Source organism: Nannospalax galili, unplaced genomic scaffold (assembly GCF_000622305.1).
Source record: "Nannospalax galili isolate Female #2095 unplaced genomic scaffold, S.galili_v1.0 scaffold442, whole genome shotgun sequence".
Classification (NCBI taxonomy): Eukaryota; Metazoa; Chordata; class Mammalia; order Rodentia; family Spalacidae; genus Nannospalax; species Nannospalax galili.
In genome coordinates, this window is record NW_008348806.1 from 1142844 (window position 1) to 1169456 (window position 26613).

General features: G+C 39.8%; 1 protein-coding gene across 10 annotated transcripts in view; it reads right to left on the reverse strand.

Annotated features, from left to right (window-relative positions):
* Nucleotides 1-26613, reverse strand: part of Lrrc7 (leucine rich repeat containing 7) — a 432681-nt gene that overhangs the window by 381312 nt on the left and 24756 nt on the right. For 3 of the 10 annotated variants that reach the window (XM_008846094.1, XM_008846098.2, XM_008846092.2), the window contains exon 2: nucleotides 13403-13478. The exons of the other annotated variants lie outside the window; for them this stretch is intronic. In XM_008846094.1, coding sequence (XP_008844316.1) covers nucleotide 13403 — 1 coding nt within the window. In that variant the 5' untranslated portion in view covers nucleotides 13404-13478. The remainder of the gene's footprint in view (nucleotides 1-13402; nucleotides 13479-26613) is intronic. 10 annotated transcript variants of the gene reach the window in all.

Below are 26613 nucleotides of genomic sequence, written 5' to 3' on the forward strand. Positions count from 1 at the left end.
CTGCAAGTCACAAACACAAGACACGAGCAGTCCCAGAGAAGGTGGTGGACACAACATCCTGCGTGGATCTCAGTCTCTGCATAAACCAGACATAGAGGAGAGCAGTGGTCCCATGAGCGATGGTTGGAAACCCTACAGTTAGTAGCTAAGAACCAAAGGAGACTCTGAAAAGCAGAACAGGAGAGTTCGGTTCCATTCCACTCAGCCCTGCCAGGGAGTCTCTGTCTCCCAGCATGAGTGTGTGATACAGAGGGTTGGAATCATGGTGGCTTATGGCAGTGTCAAAGTCACATTGCACTTTCAGTAACAGAAAGAAGCAGGACAGGGAGCACAAAAGAGTGAGCTAGTGAGAGAGGATGAGGGATGAGGGAGAGAGTCTTGCTTGGCAGGTATACTGACACCAGGGAAAATCCCTTTTCATACTCAACCAGAATGGTGGCAAGAAGGCATCTGGCAGCCAGTCAGATCTAGAGGAGAAGGTTCCTCCATGCACAACTCACGCTGCGAACCCAGAGAAAGCATCACAGGATTATAGAGACACATCTTGCGGAACACCTCTAGGTAGAGGGGAAATACTTGGAATCAGAACCCTGGGAGGCAAATCTGGTGAGCCATATAGACTAGAGTGAATCACGAAGAGACAAGCCAGGCCCCATGTCCATGACCAGAACACAGGAAGTCAGGCACAGACCCTGTGCACAAGTGAAGGACTGCTCACAGGGAGGCCTGGCACCTAATAGCATGCCCGGGACCACATACAGGCAGGTGCAGCACCCACACCCCTGCAGCCACACACAAAGGTAGGCTTAGGAGCTGTGCCCTGGGAAAGATGGCAGGAACAGGTAGACTCCTGCATATGGCAAGGACTTCCTGTGAATTGCACATTTTCTTCACCTTTTATATTTCCTTTATTTAATATCTGATTTTAATTAGTGAGGGAACAGGTTTCCCCTACCCTGATCTCTTTCTCCTTTTGAAGGCTCTTTAGGCTTATCTACAGGAAGTGTCCTGACCTTAGTCTCCAAACGGTTGGAGTAGCTGAGGTAGCCTGGTTGGCTTTCTTTACTCCTCTTCCTTTCCATCCTACTCAGAATAATGTCTAAGGGTTTAGCATTGAGCTATGTCCCTTATCAATAGGGAGAAATGACTCCTCAGCCTTAGCACAACCTAGTTCTACTTGAACACTGCCAGCACTTCCACTGATCCCAGTTGTATAAATCACAACACAAAACACAAGAAACACGAAAACTCAAGGCAGCAAGATTCCTCTGAAAATTACTGATTTTCCAGCAGTGATTCCAATGAAAATGAGTTGGATGACACGTCAAAGAAAGAATTCAAAAGACTACTTCAGAGAATGATCAATGAAGTCCAAGAGAATATTAACAAGCCCCTGGGTGAATTAAAATGACACAAACAGCTGAATGAAATCAGAAGAGGATACAGGATTCGAGAGAGAAGCTCAACAGTGGAAAATAATTAAAAAACCTGAAATGCTGGACATGAAACGTCGCTAAATGAAACAGAAAACGCAGAGAAAGCCTCACCAATGGACTGGGCGGGGTGGAGGGCAGACTCTCAGGACTTGAAGACATCAAGATCTGTGGAGAGGGAAGTACGAACAGAGCACAGCAGATCTCCAGGACGTGATCGTAAGACACAGCTGTAAACCATGGGCGCAGAAGAGGAGTTCAAGCTGAAGGCATAAAACCGTCAATGAAATCAAGCAGAAACTTCCCCATACATAGGGAAAGCAATGTGATCCAGGTTTAGGGGCACTGAGAATGCCAAGCAGAGAAGCTCAGACCAGAACCACTCCTCATCATACTATAGTTAAAGCATTAAGCGGGGATATGTGGGCATGGATGGGAAAGGGAGTGCTAATTTGATTGAGAACTGTGTATGAAATGTATAAAAGCACAATAAAAATATTAAAAAGAAAACAAATGGGCACCAGATATATACATATATACACACATATATGCATATATGTGTGTGTATATATATTATATATATAACTAAGTGTACAGAATACGAATGGAATATTGCTATCTGTGAGACGCCTCAAGTCATATAAAGGAAACAAACTTTCAAAGCCAGGAGGCCATGGAACAATCCATTTCAAGTACTGGAAGACAGTAACTCCCAACACAGGTTCCTACATCCCTCCAAGTGATGCTTCATAATTGGAGGAGTATGAAAAACCTCAGTCATAAGCACAAACTGAATGAATCTATCACCACTAAGCCAGCACTATACAAGAGACTTGAAAGGATCCTTTCCACAGGAGAGTTCAACACTTCCATAAACCGCAGGGAAAATCTGACCCCAAGAGAACAGTAAATAAACAACAGGATTATGAGAAGTGCTGCACGTTACAAAAACAACAAATGACAGGATTTAATATACATCTTTCAGTAGTAACTCTGAATATTAATGGTCTCAATTCTCTAATCAAAGAACACATAGCTACAGATTTGCTTAAAGGAAACAGAACAAAAGAGTACCCATGTGTGGCTGCCTGCAAGAAAGGCACCTCACCTTCACCACAAAGCCAGACATTGCCTGAGGCTAGAAGGATGGAAAGGTAACAACCAGAAGTCAAGCAGGAACAGAGATGACGACCTGACAAGGTCAACTTCAAACCAAAACGACAAGAAATAAAGAAGCTCACTCCATGTTGATTAGGGTAACCGTCCATCACGAGGATTAGAATTCTAAGTGTTGGTATCAGCACACCCATTTTCACAAAACAAACACTGTATGTAAAGGCACAGGTTGGCCATAACAATAATAATGGTTGATTTCACCAATTTTCACAAATAGACAGACCCATATGCTAAAAAACCACACACAAAAAAGTCAGTCAAGAAACACCTGAGTTAAATACCATTACAGTCAAATGGACTAATAGACATCTGCAGAACACTCCACTCAAACACTAGAGTACACAGTCTTCTCAGAATCTCATAGGTCTTTCTCTAAAATAGTCTACATTTTAGGACACAGAGCAATTATCAACAAGTACAACATAAATAATTTCTTTGACTTTATCTGATTACAATGGAATAAGATTAGGAATGAAATGACAGAACACCCACTCACAAACTCATGGTGATGGAACAGCCATGGTGAATGGATCACCAGAGATGTCAAGGGGGCATTTAAAAATGTGGACAGTTGGGTGAAAATGTAAACACACCACACCAGAACTTGCAAGATACAGTAACAGCATCTCTAAGAGGGAAATTTATATTTATAAATGTTTACACAGAAAATCAGAGAACTATCAAATAAACAGCTTACTTATATACCTCAGGGTCTTAGAAAAATAAAAACAAGCCAACCACAATTCAGTAGATGAAAATAACTAGTAAAAACAGAGCATGTGACTGCATGCATGAGTCCTGTGCAGCCCAAGCCCAGCGTAGATGGGGGAGGTGGGCAGGAAGCCCAGTCCTAGCTGAGGATCTGTTGACAATGGATAGTTGCAGGGAGAGGGAGAGTTTATTTTCCTTAAGGGTGCGACTCCTGGCAGGTTGACCAGACTCCAAGGGATGAACCCACACCCAAGAGCATTTGGGGAACACAAACTAGACTTGACAGGCATGTGGGGGGAAAAAAAAGATAATAATAGAGTGCATGAAGTTGGGGGGTAGTGTGGGGTGAAGATGGTGGAGGAGGTCTGAATATGCTCAAAATACATCCCATGAACTTCTCAAGGAATCAGTCCAAATATTTGAAAATCAGGCAAGAAACTAAGGAAATGGAAATTAAAAGAATCAATGAAGTAAAGATGTGTTTCTTCTAAAAGATAGATAAGAATTGCCAATCCTTAGCCAAACCCACCAGAGAGGACACGCAAATTAATGAAGGAAAGAGAAAAAGAAGACATTACAAAAAACACCATGAAATAAGAGGGTCATTAGGGTAGACTTCGAAAACCTAAATCCGATAAATAGAAAATTTAGAAAAAAGGGCCAATTTTCAGGAAAATTCTTACCTACAGAATAATCCAAGAGAGTCTAAACAACAGCTAGATCACACATTACGATCGAAGCAGTTGTAAAAGTTCCCCAGCTAACAAAAGCCCAAGGTCCAGATGTCACCACTGATTTAAGCAAGAAATAATGGTAATGCTCCTCAAACTGTTCCATACAGAGAGAGGGGAGGGACATTCCCAAACTCACTTTTTAAAGTCACTATTAGCCTGATAGCAAAGTTATTTAAGGACACAACAGAAAGGCAAATTATAGACCAGTTTCCCTGATGAATATGTACGCAAAAAATTCTAAAAAAAATACCTACAAATCAAATTCAAATTTACATCAAAAGCAAAATAAAACTTATTCACTGTAACTTAAAAAAGCTGCATTCCAGGAATGAAAGGTAATTCAACACACACAAATCAATTAATCTAACATAACACATTAATAGACTCAAGGACAGAAATCACATGATCATCTTGATAGATGCAGAGAAGGCCTTTGACAAAGTCCAACATCCCTTCATGACAAAATCCCTGAAGACACTAAGAACAGAAGGGACATGCCAAAGTCTACAGATGATAAACCAACACCTAATATTTTATCAGGAATGAGTCAATGGTGTCCATCTTGTCCATTCTTCCTAATACAGTGCTTGAAATCTTAGCTGTAACAATAAGGTAAGAAAAAGAAATAAAAGGGCACAAATAGGAAAGAAAAAACCCCAAACTCAAGTTATCCCCATTTACAGATAATATGCTGCAAAACATAGGAGGCCCTAAAGCCTCTGTCAGGAAACTTCAAGAGCTGATAAACGCTTTCAGAAAAGCATCAGAGAACAAAGTTAACATACAAATATCAGCAGCTTTTCTACATACCAATAATGATCATGCTGAGAAAGGATCAGGAAATCAGTAACATGTACATACATTCAAAAAATACCTTGAAATAAACCCAATGAAAAGACCTCTACAATTTTAAAACACTGAAGAAATAAGGAACCAGATGATAGACTCTGACGTCACATGATCATGGAGTGCTAGAATTAATATAACGAGATTATATAACTCTATTACTAAATGTGATCTACACATTCAATGAAATCCCCACAAAAATGACAATGACATTCTTCACAGAGAAAGAAAAAATTCTTAAAATTCTTAGGGAAGCACAAAGACCCCAGGTAGCCAAAGCACGCCTTAACAAAAAGAGCAATGTTTGAAGCATCGCAGTCTCTGATTTTGCTACAGGCCCATGGTAACAAAGCAGGAAGGCACTGGCACAAAAGGACAGAGAGACCAGTCAGTCAAACCAACTCTGCTAGAGCCACTGAGTTTTGAAAAAAGACAAAAATGTACATTGGAAGGACATCTTCAACAAACGGTGTTGGGAAAACCATATCTACACACGAAAGAGTAAGATATCTAGCTTTCTCACTGCTTAAAAATGATTCAAAATAAAAAAGTTCAATGTAAGATCTGAAACTCTGAAACCATTAGAGGAAAATAAAACATAGGTACACTTTCAAAATATAGACATGGGCATGGGTTTTTCTGAAAAGGACTCCAATAGCTCAAAAAATGACTCCATAGTTGACAAAGGACAGGGCGTGGTGGTGCATGCCTTTAGTCCCAGCACTCCAGAGGCAGTGGCAGGACGATGTCTGTGAGACTAAAGCTAGCCTAATCTGCACAGTGAATATGGGCCACCTGAGGCTGAGGCCCTATCTCAAAAAGACTGAGAAAAGAAAGAAAAGAAAGAAAAGAAAAGAAAAGAAGAAAACAGGCTTAGAAAATCTCTGCTAGGTATATACATCTGATATATATTCGACAGAGGATTAATATCTAGAATAAATGAAGAACATAAATACATAACTATAATCCCAAACAATCCAATAATAAATGTGGTAAAGAAATGGGCAGGTAGACAGTTCACAAAAGATGAAATTCAAATGACCAATGCACATAGAAAAATTATTGAATAACTTTATTCATCAAGAAAATGCAGATTAAAACTATTGAGACTCATTGAGATTCCATCTCATCCAGGTCAGAATGGCTGTCAAAAAGAAAACAAATTACAACAAATGCTGGTGAGAATATGGGGAAAGCTAAACCTTAAATATTCCTCATTCATGCACTATGGAAATAAAAAGGAAAGTTCCCCCAAATTCCCAAAATAGAACTCATGTGACCTGCTTTACCATCTCTGTGTATATGCCCAAAGGATGCTAAATCAGCCACAGAAGTATTTCTATATTAGTGTTTAGTGCAGTGCTAGTCACAATAGACACATTAAAAATCAGCACAGGTGCCCATCAATACATGAAAAGAAGGGAGTAAACACAGTAGCTATACACAATGGAATTTTAAAGTTATGTAATTTCCTGGAAAATGGGTACAACTTGAGCTTATCATATTAAGCAAAATAAATCAGATGAAAAATTCAAATACTGTATGTTTTCTGTTATTTGTGGATGTATTTCATATAGATCCATAAGCCATGCATGTTTTATATATTATGTATACATACATGTACATGACAAGACACCAGAAGGGAAATGAGACGGAGAAGGGAACTTCATGGGGGCAGTCAGGGGAGGAGGAAAACGGGATGTACAGATGTGAGGGAATAGGTTTAAATTGTATGATATACTTGAAAGAAATTGTCTTTATGAAACCCAGACCTATATACAATGCATATTAATATAAAAGTGCTGCAAAGAAAAAATAACTAAAAATTATAATGCTATGCCTTTTAGTTCTCACTAAGATATGTATAACTAAAATCAGAGGTTGGATGTATAGGACTTGTGGACCACTTAGTAAATATGCATGAGGCCCTGAGTTCCATCCCTAGCTATACACACACACACACACACACCAGATAGAACCTCTCAGTGATACATCATTTTACAATTTAGTATAAAACAAGGCTGGGCACGGTGGCCATACCTTTAATCCCAGCACTGGGGAGGCAGAGGCAGAGGCAGAGGCAGGCAGATTTCTGTGAGATCAAGACCAGCATGGTCTACATAGTGAGCTCCAGGACAGCTGGGGCCACAGGGAGACCCTGTCTCAAAAAGACTACCACAACCACCACCAAAATCAACAACTTAGTATAAACCAACAATAGCAACAACAATAATAACAATAGCAAAGACCCCTCAAACCAGGAAGACGTATGCACTGTTGGTTCAGAATGTAAAAGGGTACAACCATTGTATAAACCAGGATGGAAGTTCCTTGCAGCAGTGTGAACAATTTTATCGAATGGTACAGGACTTCCATGTCTGAGATTATAGAACAGCCAAAAGCAGGAATTTTAAGATATATTTTATACCCTTCCTTGTGGTGGCATTATTCACAATGGTGGAACCAACCCAAGCCTCTATCAACAGATGAATAAACAAACAGGGCAGGGTAAAGATGTGATAGAATGTCACCGCCCCTTAAAAATGTGGGAATTCTGACACATGCTATGATAGGGATGAATCTGGAGGACACTATGGGAAGGAAACAAGCTCATCACAAAAGGACAAACAGTGTGATTCCACTTACAGGAGGGACCTAGGGAAGAGGAACATAAACAGACCATGGAATTGTGGTTTCTAGCGGTGGTTTAAGAGAATTTGTTTCACAAGATGAAAAGTTGTGGGGACAGATTTGCAATGATGCTTGTATAATATGTGGAAACCAAGATGGCTCTAATATTGAACTTGAGATAAGACATGAGAGTGAAATGCATATTTCTCATGAAAATGAATTATTACTAACAGAAAATTAGTTTCCTAAATCCTAGTTCCCATTTTTCATAATTGTGATCGGCACAAATACTTCTAAATAAGATGGTATTGAACTGTACCCTTGAAAATGGTTAAGATAATGACCTTAGTTATTAGTTACTAACCATAATTATAAACAAATTTGAAAAACAGTCTTAATAATTAAACAATTAGACAATGCAATAATAGTAAAATTGATGATTTTGTTTATTACGGAGAATGTGGAAGAGAAGGATGGAATGGGGTTTCAAGGTGCTAAAATCCTAGCTAGTAAAAATAAATTTTGTAAAGGATGACAAAATGAAATATTGTCAGGAAAATAAAAACAAGAAACTACATATGCCAATAAAGACCAATATTATCAGACCAAATTTTAAGTCTTTTTCAATGTTTGGTTTTTCCAGACTATATTTTTGTTTTGTTTTGTTCTGAGACAGGGTTTCCCTGTAGCCACAGCTGGTCTGGAACTCACTACATAGACCAGGCTGACCTCAATCTCTCAGAGATCCGCCTGACTCTGCCTCCTGAGTGCTGGGATTAAAGAGGTGTGCCTCCACTCTTGACCTCAGACTAGATTTAAGAAAACAAACAAACAAACAAAAAACCTAAAACAAAAAAACTACCATATGGTGTGTAAAAGAGACTGTAAGGACAGGAATGTTATGTTGACAGAAGGATTCAGAAAAAACAAAAATGTAAACATTGACCAAAGGAAAGCTGGCAGGTGTTTGTACTAAAAACAGGAAAATGGATTTTTAAGGAAAAGTACATTAGTAAAGATAAAAAGGCACATGTGGTGAAGTAGTTTGTTCATAAGCAATGCAGCTGTGAACTATGGTTATCATTTGGGACTCTGCAACAGGTTTTATCCTCACCAAACTTTAAAGTGCTGTTTGAATTCTTTTAACAGTGAGCTCAGATTATTTACATAACCTGCTAAAGCACAGCAAAGCTCTTTTTATTTTGAACAGAAAGAGAAGAAAATAAAAAGATTTAAGAGTCCTCATTTTCTAAACAAATGTCTACAATAATCCAGTAATAATTCTGCCCTGATTGCAGCTCAGAAAATTATCTACAGCGCTGGGCAAGGACAGAAGTAGGAGCCACAAAAATGAGCAAACACCGCTGGGAAGCCACACAGCCTCCTTCTCTTAGTATTGTTTGTTTCTTAAAGCTTCAAAAAGTCAAAATATTCTGAGCCCATTCTCCGCAGGCAGACAATAGAGCGGTAATTTAAGAGCTGTGGGGATGAACCAAGGGGAGGGGGATTCCGACCTGTCCGTCTGTTGGCTCTTAGGAGCACACTCCCTGTGTAACAGGAACTGCTGGGAATCACTGTGAAGCAAACAGAATATTTGCAGTGTGTGCAGGAAATTGATTGGAATTAATAAATGAAATAGTAATAGGCTCTGCTTATTTGATATGATTACCAGAGAATAAGATTTCCTTATCTAATGTTCATTAAATTGAATTAGGTATTCAAATTACGGGATGTTTTAGAATATTTAAAATAATTACCTTCTACAAATAAACCAATGTGATTTAAAAACTGGACTTCCCATGATAAATCTGAAAACAACATGTCTGTCGTTGGGATCACTATAGGGAGGCGATGGAGCACAAAAGTGTCATATTGGGTTCATAGATCATCTCACTCTCAAAGTTGGATTGGCTCATTGAAGTTCTCAATTACAGACTAATAGCAAGATGAAAAAGCTTTTCTCTCTGTCACCTTCTCCAAGGTCTTTTCAGCAGCTCTGAACATGGAAGATCTCTAGGTCACTTCCTTCTTATTTGAGATTTCACTTCCTTTGGACTTCTGATCACTGCATATCAAGCCTTAGAACTGCACCTGTGGTAATGTCTACATTTTACTTTGAAATATGCATTTTGCCTGGTTAAATTCTGGCAGTTTCAGACATCATCTCTATACAGGTAATCCGCCTACATATCTGGCTGCAGACATGCCTCCACCATCCCGCAGTCATCCTCATCTTCCAGAGCTTGGAGACCGGTGATTACCTAGGTGCACCTTCCATGCTGACCTCCCCAGTGGAAGTCAGTTGCTCTTCTTTTAATAGATCACAGCTTATCCATCAAAGCTCCTATGGAACCTGGAGAGGAAGATGTCTCTTCCAAGTCGAGGTCTCTCTCCCCTTCTCTTCCCCCCCTTCTCACCTCTTTAGTTTGTGCTCCTGAAATTTCTTACATGGATTCTTTCAAGTCCCAGTTTCCTGGTTACCAACCTCAGGTTCCCTCAACATTACAATGTCTTCTGCTGTCTTCTGTTTTCCATTTTTAATTAATTCTGCTTTTAGTTTCCTCAATGTCTTCTAAATAATGGACTTTTTGAAGACTTCCTGGTGAGTGAATGCTGACAAGTATTTCTAAACATATTTTCACCATTTTCTTCCATTCAACATGAAAGTTTCCCAGGTGAACTATTTAAAAAGACTGTGAAATTTGAAGGTACCCCCTTGTATCATAAGTAGGTATCATTTTTTGCCAACCTAACATAAACTGTCTAAATGTATAAGTCAAATGCATTGAGGGAAAATAATTCACACTGCAAATTATATCATCACCTAGTTATGGCTAATTCTTCTTCATATCAAATTGTGTGGTTTCAGCTACATAAATACTTGATGGGAGTTTATATATCAACTGTTAAAATAAAACCTCCAATAGGATGAATTCTTTGGGTATATGCCAAGGAGTGGTATTAGTGGGTCAAATGGTAGGTTCATTTGTAGTTTTTTCAGAGTTCTCCACACTGCTTTCCATAGGAATTGAACAAGTTTGTAGCCCCACCAGCAGTGGATGAGTGTTCCCCTTTCTCCACATCCTCTCCAACATGTGGCATCATTTGTTCTCTTGATCTTAGCCAGTCTGATTGGGGTAAGATGAAATCTTAAGGTGGTTTTAATTTGCATTTCCTTAATTACTAGTGATGTTGAACATCTTTTAAGATGCTTCTTAGTCATCTTTATTTCTTCTTCTGAGAACTCTCTGTTCAGCTCCTTAGTCCATCTCTTAATTGGGTTACTTCCTTTCTCGATACTTTGTTTTTTGAGTTCATTATATATTCTGGATGTTAAACCTCTGCACATGGTAATTAAAAGTACCAGACTGGTGCAACTAACCTTCTTGGATGTTTAACAGACATACTTTGAGGCCTATACTAATCTGGTCAGAGGGACTTAAAGGACAGTTTTTGCTCCTTGCCCTCCAAGGTCCACTAAGTTCCAGGGGACTATGAGCACCTCTCAAAATGTCCTGTAACTGTGGTGAGTCACCTGTCCTCTTGATCAAGGAGCCTGTGGAGACCCCACCAGATGGACTTGAACCAGTATCCAGTCTACAAAGAGGAGGGTCAATACAGAGGGAACGTTTCCTTCATGCTTGCCAGCCATGGTCAAATAGGACCTTTGACTTATCTTCACATAGGCGGAACTGGTAAAAGAAAGGAGCCAGGGGATCCTCCCAAGCCCATGTGACCCCCTGAGGAACAGATCCTCAAACGACCTTAAGAGTAAAAATAAATTGGTTTATCTGGGCCAATTCTTATCCTAAACACCCAAAGGAAAGTATAACCAAAGATTAAAGGGGCCAATATAATTTTTGAAGAGTCCATATGCATAGCTAAAGGCTATATAAGAAGCAACAATGCCAGATAGGAGATACCTTCTTTTGAGTTGTTGGCCAGGGTGGCCAAAGGGACTCCCAGATAGTAACCCAGCATAGAACTGGGAAAATGAGCAGCAGACCCCAATCTTATCTAAAGGAATATTGACACCTGATTGCTGCTAGATGAGGAACAGCTGACCTTCCTAATACAAAGACCTCTAGATAGGCTGACTAGATTCACCAGATGGACAAGTACTGGGGAAAGGCTAGGGCGATGACAACACAGCAGACAGTAGCAGGGATATCAGAGTATAAGGGCTGTAGTCGGGGGAGGGAGGCTATGGGAGGTGCTATCTGGGAAGTGGGCGTATAGATGAATAAGATGGTTTGGGTTGTTCTGTGTGATATACACACAAAAAAATCAACAAATTTAAAAAATGAGTTATATTTGAGGAGAAAGCACAAAAATTTATGTCATGTTAATTATTAGAGGTGATAAACATTACCATTGAAATCTACCTGATGAGTTTATATCCATACACAGGTGCCAAGGATCCAAGTGCAACCGATTATGACTAGTAATAATCAGATACATACAGATTAAAGACACATGTGCAAACATCTAAGTGTTATTAGCAAAAACAATGAGTCTTTCTGTAAGAAACAGTATATTTTAAAAGGAAATGGAGATCTTTTTTAAAGGTTAAAAATTCATTCAATTTTATGTCTTACAGGGTTTATACTGAGTTCAATATTGTATAACTATATTAATTCAACTGTGAACCTAAAAATTTTATAGCCACTTTTGAAAGAGATGTATCTTTGCTCTGGAAATTGTTATTGAGTATGTTAAAGCTGTAATGAAATGCTCCTAAAAAAATAAAATAAAATAAAACCCCCAAAGAATATTTAAAAGGAAGACACTTTGTGGCATATATAATTCCCTAGCTATCTGTATTGTTAAGCAACAAAAACAATTATACATGTTTTCTATAATTTTTCTAATGGAAATGTCACTATAGGATTTTAATTATAAAAGCGTTTATGTACAATTTCCAAAATATTTGTTATGAATACTGTATCTTTTATGATTAAGTTAGCAAATAGTTTGTAATCATGATTAATACTGGAAAAAACTTCTTAAGAATTTACTTCAGTAATTCTTATCTTTAAAATAACATGTGTGTTTATGTACAATATTAACATATACATTTATTTGCAAATTTCATTCCTTTATGAAGTTAAATATTTGAAATATTTGATATATATACTTTCTAAAATCCTTTTAGCTTCAACATTTGAGTATATTATTATCTTTAAGATCTATGTGGCGAATCAGCTCTGACCACTTTAACATGAACCCATGAGCTTTTCAAAAATGACTCCTGCCATTCACACAATCTTATTTCTCCTTCCTGCTTTGCTGCGTTCGTTCTTTATCTGTTCATCAACACTCCGCTTGGTTTTATCATTGAAACTCCAATTTCATTTCTGCCACATGTCAGCTTGTTTTGATAAATGGACAGTTACTGCATTGTGCTTGGAGTTCATTTAATATCAGCTTGAAGTTCTGAAATTTAACCTTCAAAAGTGAACATAATTTCACTCTATGTCTTAAAAGTATGATTGCCAAATAATCTCAGCAAATGGTTTATTAGAAGAATTTGTTCATTTGCACAATGGTTAAATATGTCCCTAGACACAGGGAGATTCATTTGCTCTTTTTATGAAACAGTGTTGAATTAGTAATACAAAAATAAGAGCCAGGGAGGACACAATACTTAGTCATAATTACGACCAAAATAATTTCATTATTACTGACAGAAAATGAGTTTCCTGAAACCCATGATGGCCATTGCTCTTTCTAGTTATTTTTGTGGTATAGCAGACAAATACTGCTATGTATCACTTTAAAACTCTAAGGCTAGTTGATCATTATAGAGGCAAATTCCCAGAGCACTACTGAATCCTATACACTTAAGTATAGTAAGATAACAGTATCTACTTGCTAGTCACTCCTGTCTCTGAAGACTTCTAGGTTGTGAGCACTTTGACTTGCATTCTTTTCATGTAGCGGGCTCCTTTAAAAAAAAAAGAAAATTTAAAAATGTTTAATTAACTGTGCTTGTAAATTAACAAATACATCTACATGAACATGATAAGCAAGAATGGAATGGGAAGGGCTTGTTCCTAGTAGTCAGTTGTTGTATTTCCTGCTAGTCATTCTAGAAACACAACCATCCAAACATTGAGCTGTAGGTGTGTAAAGCCAGTGTGCAACACAAGCGTGCCGTCAGTCAGCCTCCCTTTCACTCTCCGAGGAGACCACTCACACACTGACATTTGCTATTTTAAGGCATTGCCAGTAACTGAATGAGGAATGTGAAATGCACTTCCGTTTATTGTGAAAATTATAAACAATTTCTTTAAAAATATCTCATAACTTAGCTTCTTATCAGTCAGAGAAACTTCTTATAATTTGACTTGAATAAAGTGTTATGTTCTCACTATGATAAACACTGAGTTAGTGGTTTATTATTATTATTATTATTTTTAAAAAAGCACTATGGGTAAGATGCATAGCACCTTCTAGCACTATGAATGCCAGCCAGCAGGGAAGAAAGTCCAGGAGCTACAGCTATGACTGGCCTGGCCAGACATGCCCACAATGCTGTGACTCTTATGAAAGTAACCATTTTGATCAGATTTAAGGCCTGCTCCACAAGATGGAGCCATACCTGGTATGCTTAGTGAGGCCAAGAACCTTTGGCTAGATAGATGATAGATTCTAGGGGACTACTCCTATTTTTCTGTTAAGTGGACATGGTATTAAACCAAGGCCTAGTGACTTAACAGGCCCATAGCTTGGTGTTTCTCTCAAACTTCATCGGAGAAGTTTCTTTTGGCAGAATATGGTGAGTAACACAGAGACCAACCAGGTCCAGGTCAGTGTGCAGACAATAAGAATTTGTGGAGTGCTCAGCACTAAATGGGTGACCTAAGTCATGTCCTTCCCCCAAGCCTTGCTGATCACTTGGAAGAGTCGATGGAAAGATGTAAGAGCCGAAGGCAGTGGGTACCTACAAGGATAGAAACTTTTCTGGACTCAACATGGCAGGGACTCAACGTGGCAGGGACTCAACATGGCAGGGACTCAACGTGGCAGATGCACACATGGACTCACAGCAGTTGTGACAGAACGTACAACATGCGAGCAAACTCACACCACACAAAATCCTAGTGTGGAGGGCAAAAGTGAGCACAGAGCCCCACCCCTCTCTGAATAGCTACTGGCAATTGATTGTTGTTGAGAGAGGGAAATTCAGTTTTCTTTAAGGGTGTGACCCCCGGTAGGGTGAGGCCAGGGGATGGACTCACACACAAGAGCATTTGTGGAATGGACTTGAAGGACTTAAAAGAGATAAAAAAAGACATGAAGTTGGGGGGTGGGGAGGTTAGCATGGATCTGAGAGGCGATGGGATGTGAATATGATCAAAATACATTCTATGAAATTCTTGAGGAACTAATAAAAATATAAAACAAAAGGAAAGAAATCTTTTGACATGGTCGGTTTCCCATGTGAGGCCACAGCTTGATGTGTTCAATGTATTGTTCGCATGGAAAATAATTGAGCCCAAAATATTCATAGGCATTTGTAATAATCAAAAATTTTAAGGTACTTCCATGAGGTGAACACAGATATACGTATTTATTTTGCATTAAGATTTAGTATTTATACATGTCATACCCTTGGTTTATATGGGACATAAAGAGAAATTATACCTTAGAATCGTTTATTTAAATACTGAGTACACCGTCTTTCTGTCCTTATCTCGTCACCTGAGAACCTCTAGGTAATTATTAAATTGTCCAGAGTATACTGACCCTCAGCATCTAGTTCAAGCAGAGTGAGGCAGAACCCAAGGCATTCTGGGGTCCTGGAAGTTTGTTATATTATTCTTTAAAAAGGGGAAGTGAAAGGATGAAGAATATTTTGAAGATGTGCTTAATATAGACACTTGTGCTCAGAAGAACGTAGATACTGCAAGACTTTTCTCAAACAGAGAGCCATGAAGGCTGTTTGGAAAATAGAAAGCAGCAGCAATGTATAAACAGCAGTTAAAATGATGAGGATTATGTTTATTTAATTGGTGAAATTATTTGTTTGAAACGCACAGTCTTCGAACTAAAGCTTAGCAAATGATGTGTTCCAGCAATTTTCTGATTACAATCGCATTATTAAAGGTAAATAGAATGTATTTGTTAGAACTAAATTTAAAAATCCAGCAGCAACAAGGTGTGAGAGAGTTTCAATGTGGTTTAACGTACTGTCATTGCGGTCAGAGGAAACCCTTCATATTGCTTCTCATGGACTCACAAGCTGACCTCTCTGGCGGCAGGTTTTCTACATACACTTTGCACACCTGAAGGTGGAGACCCGGCCCCTCCTCACCTCAGCCCTTCCTTGTTTTTGCACACACCTCCTGCCCTTTTGATTTCTGCAGGTCTGCTTACACCATCCCTTTCAAAGGCCAGATAAGGCACTTCCTCCCCAGAGGTCTTTCTTGGCTCTCAGCTGTATGTTCCTTAGGTCCTGTGTCCCTCCACACTCTCCATCCCTTGTGACACTTTACCACAGATTATTACGTTTCATCACATCAAAGGAATAAACTCCTGCTTCCTCTAGACTGGCTCTACTTTAGACCATATACTGCAGACCATAAACACTTCATACACTATTTATTTATTTGAGACTGAGGAAATTCTGTTGCCAAGAGAATTGCTTGTAGAGAGATAATAGGTTTTCCTGGAAAAGTCTGTCAATGTCAATGTGCTTGTCCTCTGAGAGGGAGCTTCACAGACCACGGGCAGCTGTGTATGTTTGTGACAGGGAGGAGGACCATCTTCTCGTGGAAACAGGGAAGGTTGGCGTTGTTGTTTGGAACTAGAATGTTTTTCAAAAGCCGTGTATTAGAAGCTTGGCCATCTGCCTGCGGAACTATTGAGAAGTGCTAGAACTTTCAGGGTGTGGGACCAGTTGAAGGGAAATCAGGTGGTTGGGAATGTGGCCCTGAGCCAGATAACAAGACTCTGGTCCCTCCTCTCTCTTTGCTTCCTGACCACGATTATGGCCAGCTTTGCTCCACCATGAACACCCCACCAAAATGTTTGGTCTCTCCACAGGCCCCCAAACAACAGAGCCACCTGACCATGGACTGCCACATTTGCAACTGACAGCCAAAATAAGCTTTTCCTGTGACAAAAGGTGATGATCTCAGTTGTCATAACAACAGAAAGCTGACTCAGCCCTGGGAAGCAAATCCAACTGTTGGAAAGCCAGGGCCCCTCTCCATAAGATGCCTCAGGCTAGATTTTCTTTCTTGTAAATACTAGAAAATGCTTGGTATGAGAGTGCTGAGTTGAGCATTGGGATTGACAAGGGACAGAGTCATAGGAGATAGTGCTGGTTCTAAGGACCCAGCAAGATTGTAAGGGAGTGTTCTAGCAAAGATCTTAGGGTCAATCTGACATACACAGCATCGGCTACTATGGTTTGCATCTTGTGGGAACTCTTGTTGTGGTAAAAGGCTGAGTCAGTGTGTAGTAATTCCACCCATTCCCTACAATTGAAAACCCTTTGTTCCAGATCTCCTGCAGATTCCAAGTGTGTCTAATTTTAACAAGCAAGGTTTGGCTGTAGTGAGGGGCACACAGCTGGGGTCAGTAAAATGGTCGTTCTACAGTCAATTAAATACCGTTAATAGAGCAGAGCACTACAGACTAGAAAACAAGACTCAGCCACTTTAACTTCCTTTCCTGTAACATTACAACAGTAATTGTCCTTTACTGACTTGAAGTTTTTGTTTAATGGTATACTTCTTTAAAATGTATCCTATCCACTCTCCTTAAGTGAAAGGCTGTATTGTTTCACTATGACAAGTAAAACTGGGTCAAATACATTATACCACTACTGGCATACCTAAAAAATCTCTTATTTATTTAACTTTTGTCTTTTTGTAAAACCATTTTTATTTTTATTTTATGTGTACATGTGTATTGCCTGCATGTGTGTAAGTGCATCCATGTGTGTCCTGTCTATGGAGGCCAGAAGAGGGCATCAGATCTCCCAGAACTGGAGTTATGGATGGTTGTTAGCCTCCAAGGGGGAGTGATCGGAACAGAACCTGGGTCCTCTGCAAGAGCTAGTCAGTGCTTGTAACTTCTTAACTGCTGAGTCATCTCTCCAACCCTGCCTTTTTTTTTTTTTTTTTTTTTTGAAACAGTCTTTCTATGTAGTTCAGGCTGGCCTAGAACTCATGAGAAGCCTTCTGAGCCCCTCAATCTCCCAAGATCTGGAATTACATTACAAACATGCATCACCGTTCCTGACTTTTTGCCACTTTTAAAAGGAGATTTACCATTTGCTACACCGAAAGAGACGTGTCTGAATTTAGAAGAATAGGTGTTTGATTTTCATAGCGTTTTAAAGTTAGGTAATCTTGCTTTTGTCTCTCACTAGAACTGGATATTTCCAATGGCTGGTGTGATTAGTGTGGCCACTGAATTTTCCAAAGACCAGTAACCAGAAAAAAGAATCTTTTGTTGTAATGGAGTCCAACCCGTCAGTCTTAGTGGTGTCTTCCTTTAGAAAATGCTGTCTATAAAATAAAGGAAAGTGTGACTGGGAGGGACTTCTCAGTACCTTTGCCTTCGTAGTTGGCCCACGGTATTCTTGGCTATGTCTGAGCCTGGGCTGAAAGCCTGTTTAAAAGGCTTCATGAGAGAGCTTATGCATGGATGTATGATTTGCAATCTTTTAAAAGGTTCCTTTGGGCTATAATTCCCATCTTGTGGCAAGTCTGGTTTTCAGGGGTTTTTTTAGTTAACAATCTAGAAATCAAAGCTCCTCCCTAGATGGCTCTATGTAAACCCTGAGAGGAGAGACACGCTCACTGCAGTGGTTGGACGTGGTTGCCTGAGCTCTGGTCCTTTTTCTTCGGCATGTTTCTGTGGGCCAATCAGAATTTGCCTGCAGTTTGACCCCCTTCTGTGACAAAAGTAGAAAATACATGTTGAAAGTCTTTTGGGAGTAAGTTCCTGGTTAACACACGATTTCTTGGAGGCAAAGCTTCTGATCCTTGTATCTGACGGCACACACAGCGATAGTTAACACGTGTTACCACAGGCTTGAGGCATGAGTGCAGGAAAACAGGCCAGGCCTGGATGTCAAGCCCTACCACCCGCCACTCAGTTCAGTTATATCTGAGTACCATTCCTCTGTACAAACGTTGAAGAAATCATTAAAATTATCCTTTGAAATCCAGAGGGTAGAGTGGACATACATGACAACTCCAAAGATTTAGATTTAGAATTCCGAATGATGCTTAAGTGGAAATTTCAGAGAACTTGAAATGTCAAGCATGCTTTGAAACAGGTATTGATTTGGCTGCAAACTTTAGGTCAGTGCTCTCAGTGTTTCTGTGACATGATTACTAATCGCCATTATTTAATGCCAATAATATTCTAGGAGCTGATGAAGTACACACATGACGAGATCTGACGAGCATCAGACACAGAGTTACGGTGGAGGACGTGTTTAGGTTGAATTACAGGCAGAAGGAAATTTGAAATAGCTATATAGTCAGTTCATTAGAAAAATTATGCTTTGTTCTCAGCAAGTGAGAACATAGTACATTTTGACTTACTACATTTTGAAGGTCACGGATATGTTCATAAGCTCATTAGAACTGATGTCACATCTCTATAAGAACCAGAGTGGGAGATCTTTCCAGAAGCATGAAATCATGAGTTCGACATTGGGCTTGTGAAGTCAGGGTAGAGCAAAGAATGTCTTTGCAGCAGGCACGGTGAGTCACTTGTTCACAGGTGAAGGATTTTCAGACAAGAGAGAGGAAACATAATTAGGAATCTGAGACTAGGGCCTTCTGGGGTCTAGTCTATATGGGCTCTTGGATACATAATTAATAAGTTAACATGCATAATTAATAACTATGCCCTACAGAAGCGTCCACTGCTGAGGGACAGGGGCAAAGCAGATTTAGATGTAAACTGAGAGGCAGTATTTTGGAGTACAAGCTTTGTACTATAAGATCCCAGAAGAGGGGCTCACACTCCCTTTAGGGGGTTTTGTAGGGCTTCTCATCAACAGGTCAGCCTGTGCAAAATATGACCCATATGACCCACACAGTTTACATAACTTTGATAAATTTCAGTCAATAAATCCAAGACTTAAGTGTCCTTCATGCACATGGTTTTTCCTTAAGCTCAGTAAAGAAAGAGGAGAGAGAGAGAGAGAGAGAGAGAGAGAGAGAGAGAGAGAGAGAGAGAGAATGAGTTCTGCAAAGCTTTCATTGCTTCCTTTTGTTATTGTAAGGAATGAAACATCTTTCTTTCGACAGCCAAATGCACAGTCACATGAACCAACTATCTTATTATGGTGAACTCTAACACACTCTAATGCATTTCTCATGCATTGTTGAAATAAAGTGAAATTATGGGCCGACCTGCCCCTAGACAGTGTCTCTTTCCTAATGACTTCCCATCACAAGGTGACTCCTCTCTTCTCTATAATGGTCTGTTACATACCCATCATGAATCTCTTCATAGCAAAATAACTGGCTTTATTCTTACATTCCCTTCGCCTAGTCCCTGAATGATGAAGAGCTTCCGTTTGTTAGGCACTCACATCTCCACAGACTTCTGTCGAGCAGCCCTGGATATAAGGAAGACTGCTTGCTTTCAAATCGCACTTCAACCACACTGGGGCCATGTGCCTGGAATTAGGGCCAGGGGCAAATGAAGAAATGGAAATCATTTCCAGGCCTGGTCCTAGAGTAGACAGCCCACAGGGACCTTTGTGTCTTTTCCTGTTGGCTGTGAAGACCTAGCTCATCTTCAGTGGTTGAAGGCCACATCAGTACTGACTGCTATAGGATTCAGAAATGAACTTTTCATGTTGTTAGGGTTTAATCTGTTACCATAGCTTATTCTTCCCTCATTAATAAAAAGTTTCATGAGCAAAACAGATTCCGAGTGAGTGATCCCAGGAAACAAGGGAGCAAACAGTGTTCTGGATGGGAGTGACAGGGTCTGTCTTCACGGTGGGGTATTTTTTGGAACGAACAGTCACTGTTATTTCCTCAGTCATGCTGGTTTAATTTTCAGCTTGCTTTGACTAACAGAGCCGTTCTGGATGGGAGTGACAGGGTCTGTCTTCACAGTGGGGTATTTTTTGGAACGAACAGTCACTGTCATTTCCTCAGTCATGCTGGTTTAATTTTCAGCTTGCTTTGACTAACAGAGCAGGCAGAAGTGATGGAGGGCCAGCTCTGAGCCTGGGCCTCAGCAGGTCTCTGTGTTCCTATGACACTTCTCCCAGATATGAGGAAACCCAAGCGAGATCAGTGAAGCCCACCATAGATCAGAAGATGGGGAAAAGCCTCTGGTCTCCAAACCCATGAAGAAACGTGCACACTCATGCACACAACACACACATATATTCACATGTACTATATACACCACACACACACTACACACATACATATAGTATACTACACACACACATAAGACACTGACATATTTTGAGGAATTGAATGATGGGAAATATATTTGGGTCTGAAGATGATGAAGGTAGGCAGACCAAGAACAGACCAGAAAAAATTAAGCCAGACAGGTTGCCTCTGTAAGCATGGGAAAGGAATGAATTAAAAAATTTCCAAGAGTCAGGGGCTGGAGAGATGGCTCAGTTATTAAGAGCACTGGCTGCTCTTGCAGAGGACCCGAGTTTGATTCCCAGAACCCAGATGATAATGGATATCTATAACTCCAGTTCCAGGGGATCTGATGCCCTCTTCAGACTTTCGCAGGCATTGCACAGCACAGGTGCATTTACACACATGCAGGCAATACACTGAAACACATAAAATAAATAAATAACAAGTCAAAAAAAATTCCAAGCGTCAATAGAGATTTCGTATTACTTCTTAAAGTCGATCACAAACATGCTAATGAATTGTAGGAGAAAATGGGAATACTTGGTTGAAAATGCAATTATGTAGCCATCACAGCTTTGTTTAATTTTACATATTGTATGCAAATACAGAGGCTTCTAGATGGAGATTAGGACTCTCATATTTCTGTCAGGTACTGATCCTGTCACCAGGTGTGACAGGTAAAGAGAGGTGGCTTGATGAAGGTCTGACTAAATTCAGAGACGTGTCACTGACCTTTCAACCTCCACTGATGTAGTAGTGGGATTGATTTCTCTTGCACAGGGATGTGTCACAGCATCCACACCTTCTTACACAATCTCATGGAACCATGTGGTCCAGCACAGAAGAGACTGTGCAGAGAGGCTCTGAAGTATCACAGACTGACACTGTGACATGGTGTTGAAGGTCAAAAGCATTTCTCCTTGGTGTGTCGGGGTCTTTACTGTATTCTGTCATTTATGGCTGTAGTCTGTTTCCCCACCCACCCCAGGCCTCTGTGACTTTGAGGCTGCACTGTAGTCTAGAGATGGCTTTTTAAAACACTGTCATCAAACACCTTGGTTTAGGGATGGGGGAGAGATGAGGATGGGTGAAAGCAAAGCAGCATTCGCTGGGAGCATGCTTTGTTGGAGGGTTCCACCCAGGTGGTCACAAACAATCCTCAGGCGGGTTTCTCCAGAAGCAGACTGCGCCTGAGACAGAGATCAAAGAATAGACAGTGTATCTGTGTGCGACTCCAAACACGGATGTAAGAGTAAGAAGTGGGATGAGCAGGGAAGGGTCAGCAATGGCTCTATGGAGATCTCCGCTCCGATGAGCTGAGGCTCTGTCCTGCGAGGACTCTAGGAGACGCTTGTGAAACTAAGACCGTGGGGAGGGGTCTCCACAGCTGTGAAATCTCACGTGTTCCTCCTTGCCCCAGTGTTCTAAGTCCTGGATCCCTCGTTCGATGGTCTCATTCCCCATTTCCCTGCTCTTTCCCTCAGCACCCTTATCACAGTTGTTCAAGGTGACTTTGCTTCTGTTCTTCCAAAGCTCCTGACTTTGTCACTGAGTATAACAGTCCAAAGCAAACACTTTGGTCCGCTAACATCTAATACAAAGTAGGAAGCTGAGTTTTCTGGAATCAGTGCATGAATGTGAGGTAGGCAGTGCTGTTTTCTTCGATGGGGGCAACGCCAGCCCCATTGGGGGTGACAGGATTCTGGCTCCTGATGGTCTGATATGAAATCCCAAACCCTCCCCCTGCTGGGATAATGACACCATGCTGTTTTCCTATTTCTTGCCTCAGAAAGCTCAATTATTTCCTATTTCTTACATCATTAGATCTAAACTCTTCTATCTGACTTCCAGATCCTCCCATAATCTGGGTAGTTAGATTAGTCTTGCATCTTTATGAAAAATTACTGAACAAATACATTAAAGGGTAAGTGGAACGCTGTGAAAAGCTATATGGGAAAATGACTTGCAGGTTGTTTATTGTTAACAATTAGTTTAATATTAGGAAACAGCATGATCTAGGCTTGCAAAAGCTCAGTGTAAAAAGTCTGTGTGAATGCAAATATAATTTCTAGAGCTAGTGTGTGTCTGTGTGTGTGTGTGTGTGTGTGTGAGAGAGAGAGAGATGTGAGTGCTGGAGACTTGTACCCTGTTCCAGAGGACAGTATGGCTTGAACATGCAGAGTACCCACAGACAGGACAGCACAATTCTTTCTATCCATGCACAGATGAGCTATTTTGCTCTAGGTGGCTGGACCTGATGACAAACCATACCACATGCCAAAACAAACAGCTATGGATGAAGCCAGGAGCAAGAAAATAAGATGGGGCAATCCCACTCAGGTTGCTAAGGGTACAGAGACACTTTCACTTCTGCTAGTTGATTAAGAGTCCTGCACAGCTTGATCAAAGCAAGAAATTAACTGATTGGCCATGTAGCAAGAATGACTGAAGGAGGAGATGCCAGCCCAAGTCCTACGTGGCAGACGCACTCGGAAATAAAGTCAGGGTGTGACCTATCATGTACTTGGAGGGTTACATGATGAGAATCAGCAACTGACTGAACATTTGATGCTCTGAGGACATGAGATGTGACATACATGGTAGAGTGATGACATAGCAAGTCCTGGGTCCCAGCCACGGCACTTAAGCCAGGCATGCTGGCTAAGGCCTGTAATCCCAGAACCTGGGAGGATTCCCAGGGGTATCAGTTCAGAGTCATCCTTGGCTACATAGTGACTTGAAGGCCAGCCAGGGCTACATGAGACGTTGTTGCAAAAAAAGTCAAAATAAAGTGTCTGATGTATTTCTCCCCTTTTCACTGTGCTACTCCCCCTTCCTCCATGGGGACTTTTGCACTTCCTGTCCCCATGGCATGGACTAGGCATGCAGTTCCCTCCAGCTAATGAGCTACGAGGAAGCCCAGCCCGAGGTGCCTGCTGTGACTCTTTTCTGCTGTGGAAGCTCTATCTTTGACTCCTTTTAATTATTATGGAGCAAAGACAAGATGGAACTAACCAGGCCAATGTGAGCCCATGTGTCACAGCTGTAAAAGTGAAGCTTTGATGATGTAACAGAGCTGTTCGAGCTGTTTATCATTATAGTGGTAAAAATTGCTTCAGAAGTAGTAGAAAGTGACTTCGGATTCTGGGAACACTCACAAATGAAAAATTGAGAAGAAAATTTAAAAATCCGAAGAAAACCACTTTCTGTGAATAACTTGAAGCTTAATATAAGAGAAATATATAAATAGTATTAAGCATGCTTACAATATTCAAAAGTATTTGACATATAGGTCATGAGGATGTAGGAGTCTAATGAAATTAGTGATGAACCATGATTTTAGTTGAAATGTGGTATAACAGTATTATAATATTTAAGAGAACCTGAGACCTACATTTACCTGTGAATACATCACCCATTAGATATGTACACAGCTTCTGTCTTTGGGAGCTTTGCTTATAATGTCAGGGCCTGAAGTGCATAATAAATAAAAGCAAATGTATTATACTATGAAAAAAGAAAATACCTTTAAATTTAAGAAAGCCAGGACTGGAGAGATGGCTCAGCGGTTAAGAACACTGGTTGTTCTTGCAGAAGACCCAGATTCGAATCCCAGCACCCACATGGCAGCTAACAACTGTCTGTAACTCCAGTCCCAGGGGATCCAACAGCCTCTTCTGTCCTCCACGGGCACTGCACGACACGGGTACACTTACATACATGCAGGCAATACATGCATACACATAAAGATAATAAATAAAATTTTTAAAAAATTTAAGAAAGCCTATGCATATAATAGTTTTAAAGTGATTATTTAATCTTGACCAGTTTATAAATAGAATTTTGTACATTCAATTTTAAGAAAGTTATTGAAAAACTGGTTTTAACTTTAATTTTTAAAATTTTTGCAAAATGAAAATTAATAAAAATTTCCAATATCCATGATGTCTTTACTGAGAGCATTAGAAATTCATGGCAAAGGTCACAGTGACATAGAGACACAATTCATATTTTGTAGATGATTAAATGAAAGCTCAGAGAAATTCAGTATTTTTCCCAGAGCCAAACTCAAGGGAATTTAATTGATTTAGTAAATCTGCAATTCAAAAAATGACTTTCAAATGCTTCCTACAATATAATTTATTCTTTTTCTGTGGACTTTGAAAGGTTATTGTATGGTTACTTATTAAAATGTGTAGCCAAGATGGGTGTCATGGTTATAATCTGAAAATACGGAAGACGGAGGCAGAAGAGTCATGGGTTCAAAGCTGACCAGCTACATAGTAACACTTTGCCTTGAAAACATTTTCTAAATAATCAGGTGTAAATTATTAGTTATTATACATTGCTGTGCAGGTATTTCTTCTAGATTGAAAGTTCTGCCCCCAGAGGGAAGAAAGAGGCTCCTATGACTCAGGAGAGGAACGAAACTTAAAAGGTTCTAGAAACTCAGAAAGCTTCAAGACCCATGAGGTCCCATCCCTGAGGTTAAATAACTGATAGTTATTGTGGCAGAGGAGACTCTTGTGGGTGGAACTGCCTCAAGCTGTGCATTAAAGCTCCACCAGGCAGCTTTCCTGAACCATCACAGGGGCCAGTGTGGGGTTTCCCACAATGCAGCTGTACCTAGTCAGCAGGCTCCTGTAAGTAATCCCCAATACACTCACTGGGTCACCGAGCTGGATGTGGGTGGAACTGTTTCTTGGATCTGCTACGGTCCCTGTTAACATCTCTTGACACACAACTCAGATATTTCTAAACTAGAAGAAAATTAGTTGTGGGTTGATTTTTCTTTGGAAAGTGCCTTGTTTTCTAACTGGAATTCTTTTTCTTAAGATTATGAAAGATTTAGCCTATATAAAATGCTAATTAAAAAGAACTTATGTGCACAGTAAGTGCTAACAAAGTGAGCTAACAAAGAAAATGCATATAATTTTATTTTGTTATTTTATTTCCATTTTTCTGCTTCTTTTAGGAAAGAACTTGAGACACAAAAAGAAACAAGCTAGTGTTCAATAAAGAAAAAATATAATAATTAAAAGAAAAAGGAAGTAAGGGGCTTGTTTTAAGAGTAGAATGCTTATTATGATTTAACACTGTGTGTCTGTTTCTTGGAGCAAGCAGTGCGGACAAGCACACTACCAATCCCTGTTTGCTGCAAGGCAATGAAGATATCTAACCTGTTTATTTAGGTATCTTGTAACGTAGAACATCTACCAAATTCTCAACTTTCAGAAACACAGAAAAGGCATTTACATTAACTAAGGGTTAAATGAACTATGTGATTATTTCTATCATCCATCCATCATCGGTATCAATCATCTATAATCTGTGTCTATTTATCTATATCATCAATTTATGTCTATCATCAATTTATGTCTTTATCATCAATATCATCTGAATTTATCTATCACCTATGGTCTACATTCTATCTCTGTCACCAACCTATATATATATGCAGTCTATCTTTCATTTATCTATTTATCATCTATAATTTTGTGTTGATGGTATTATGAAATATTTTATGCTACCTAAAAGGTAGCACTCAATATGAAGTTAATATATGTTAAGTCATACATTGCATTATCTTCATGTTAAATACACACTGATGCAACAATCGCACAATTTGAAATATTCCTATATATTGGAAATTTAAATTTGTTCTTAGAACAGCTAGGCAGACATTTGGCTAATGACAAA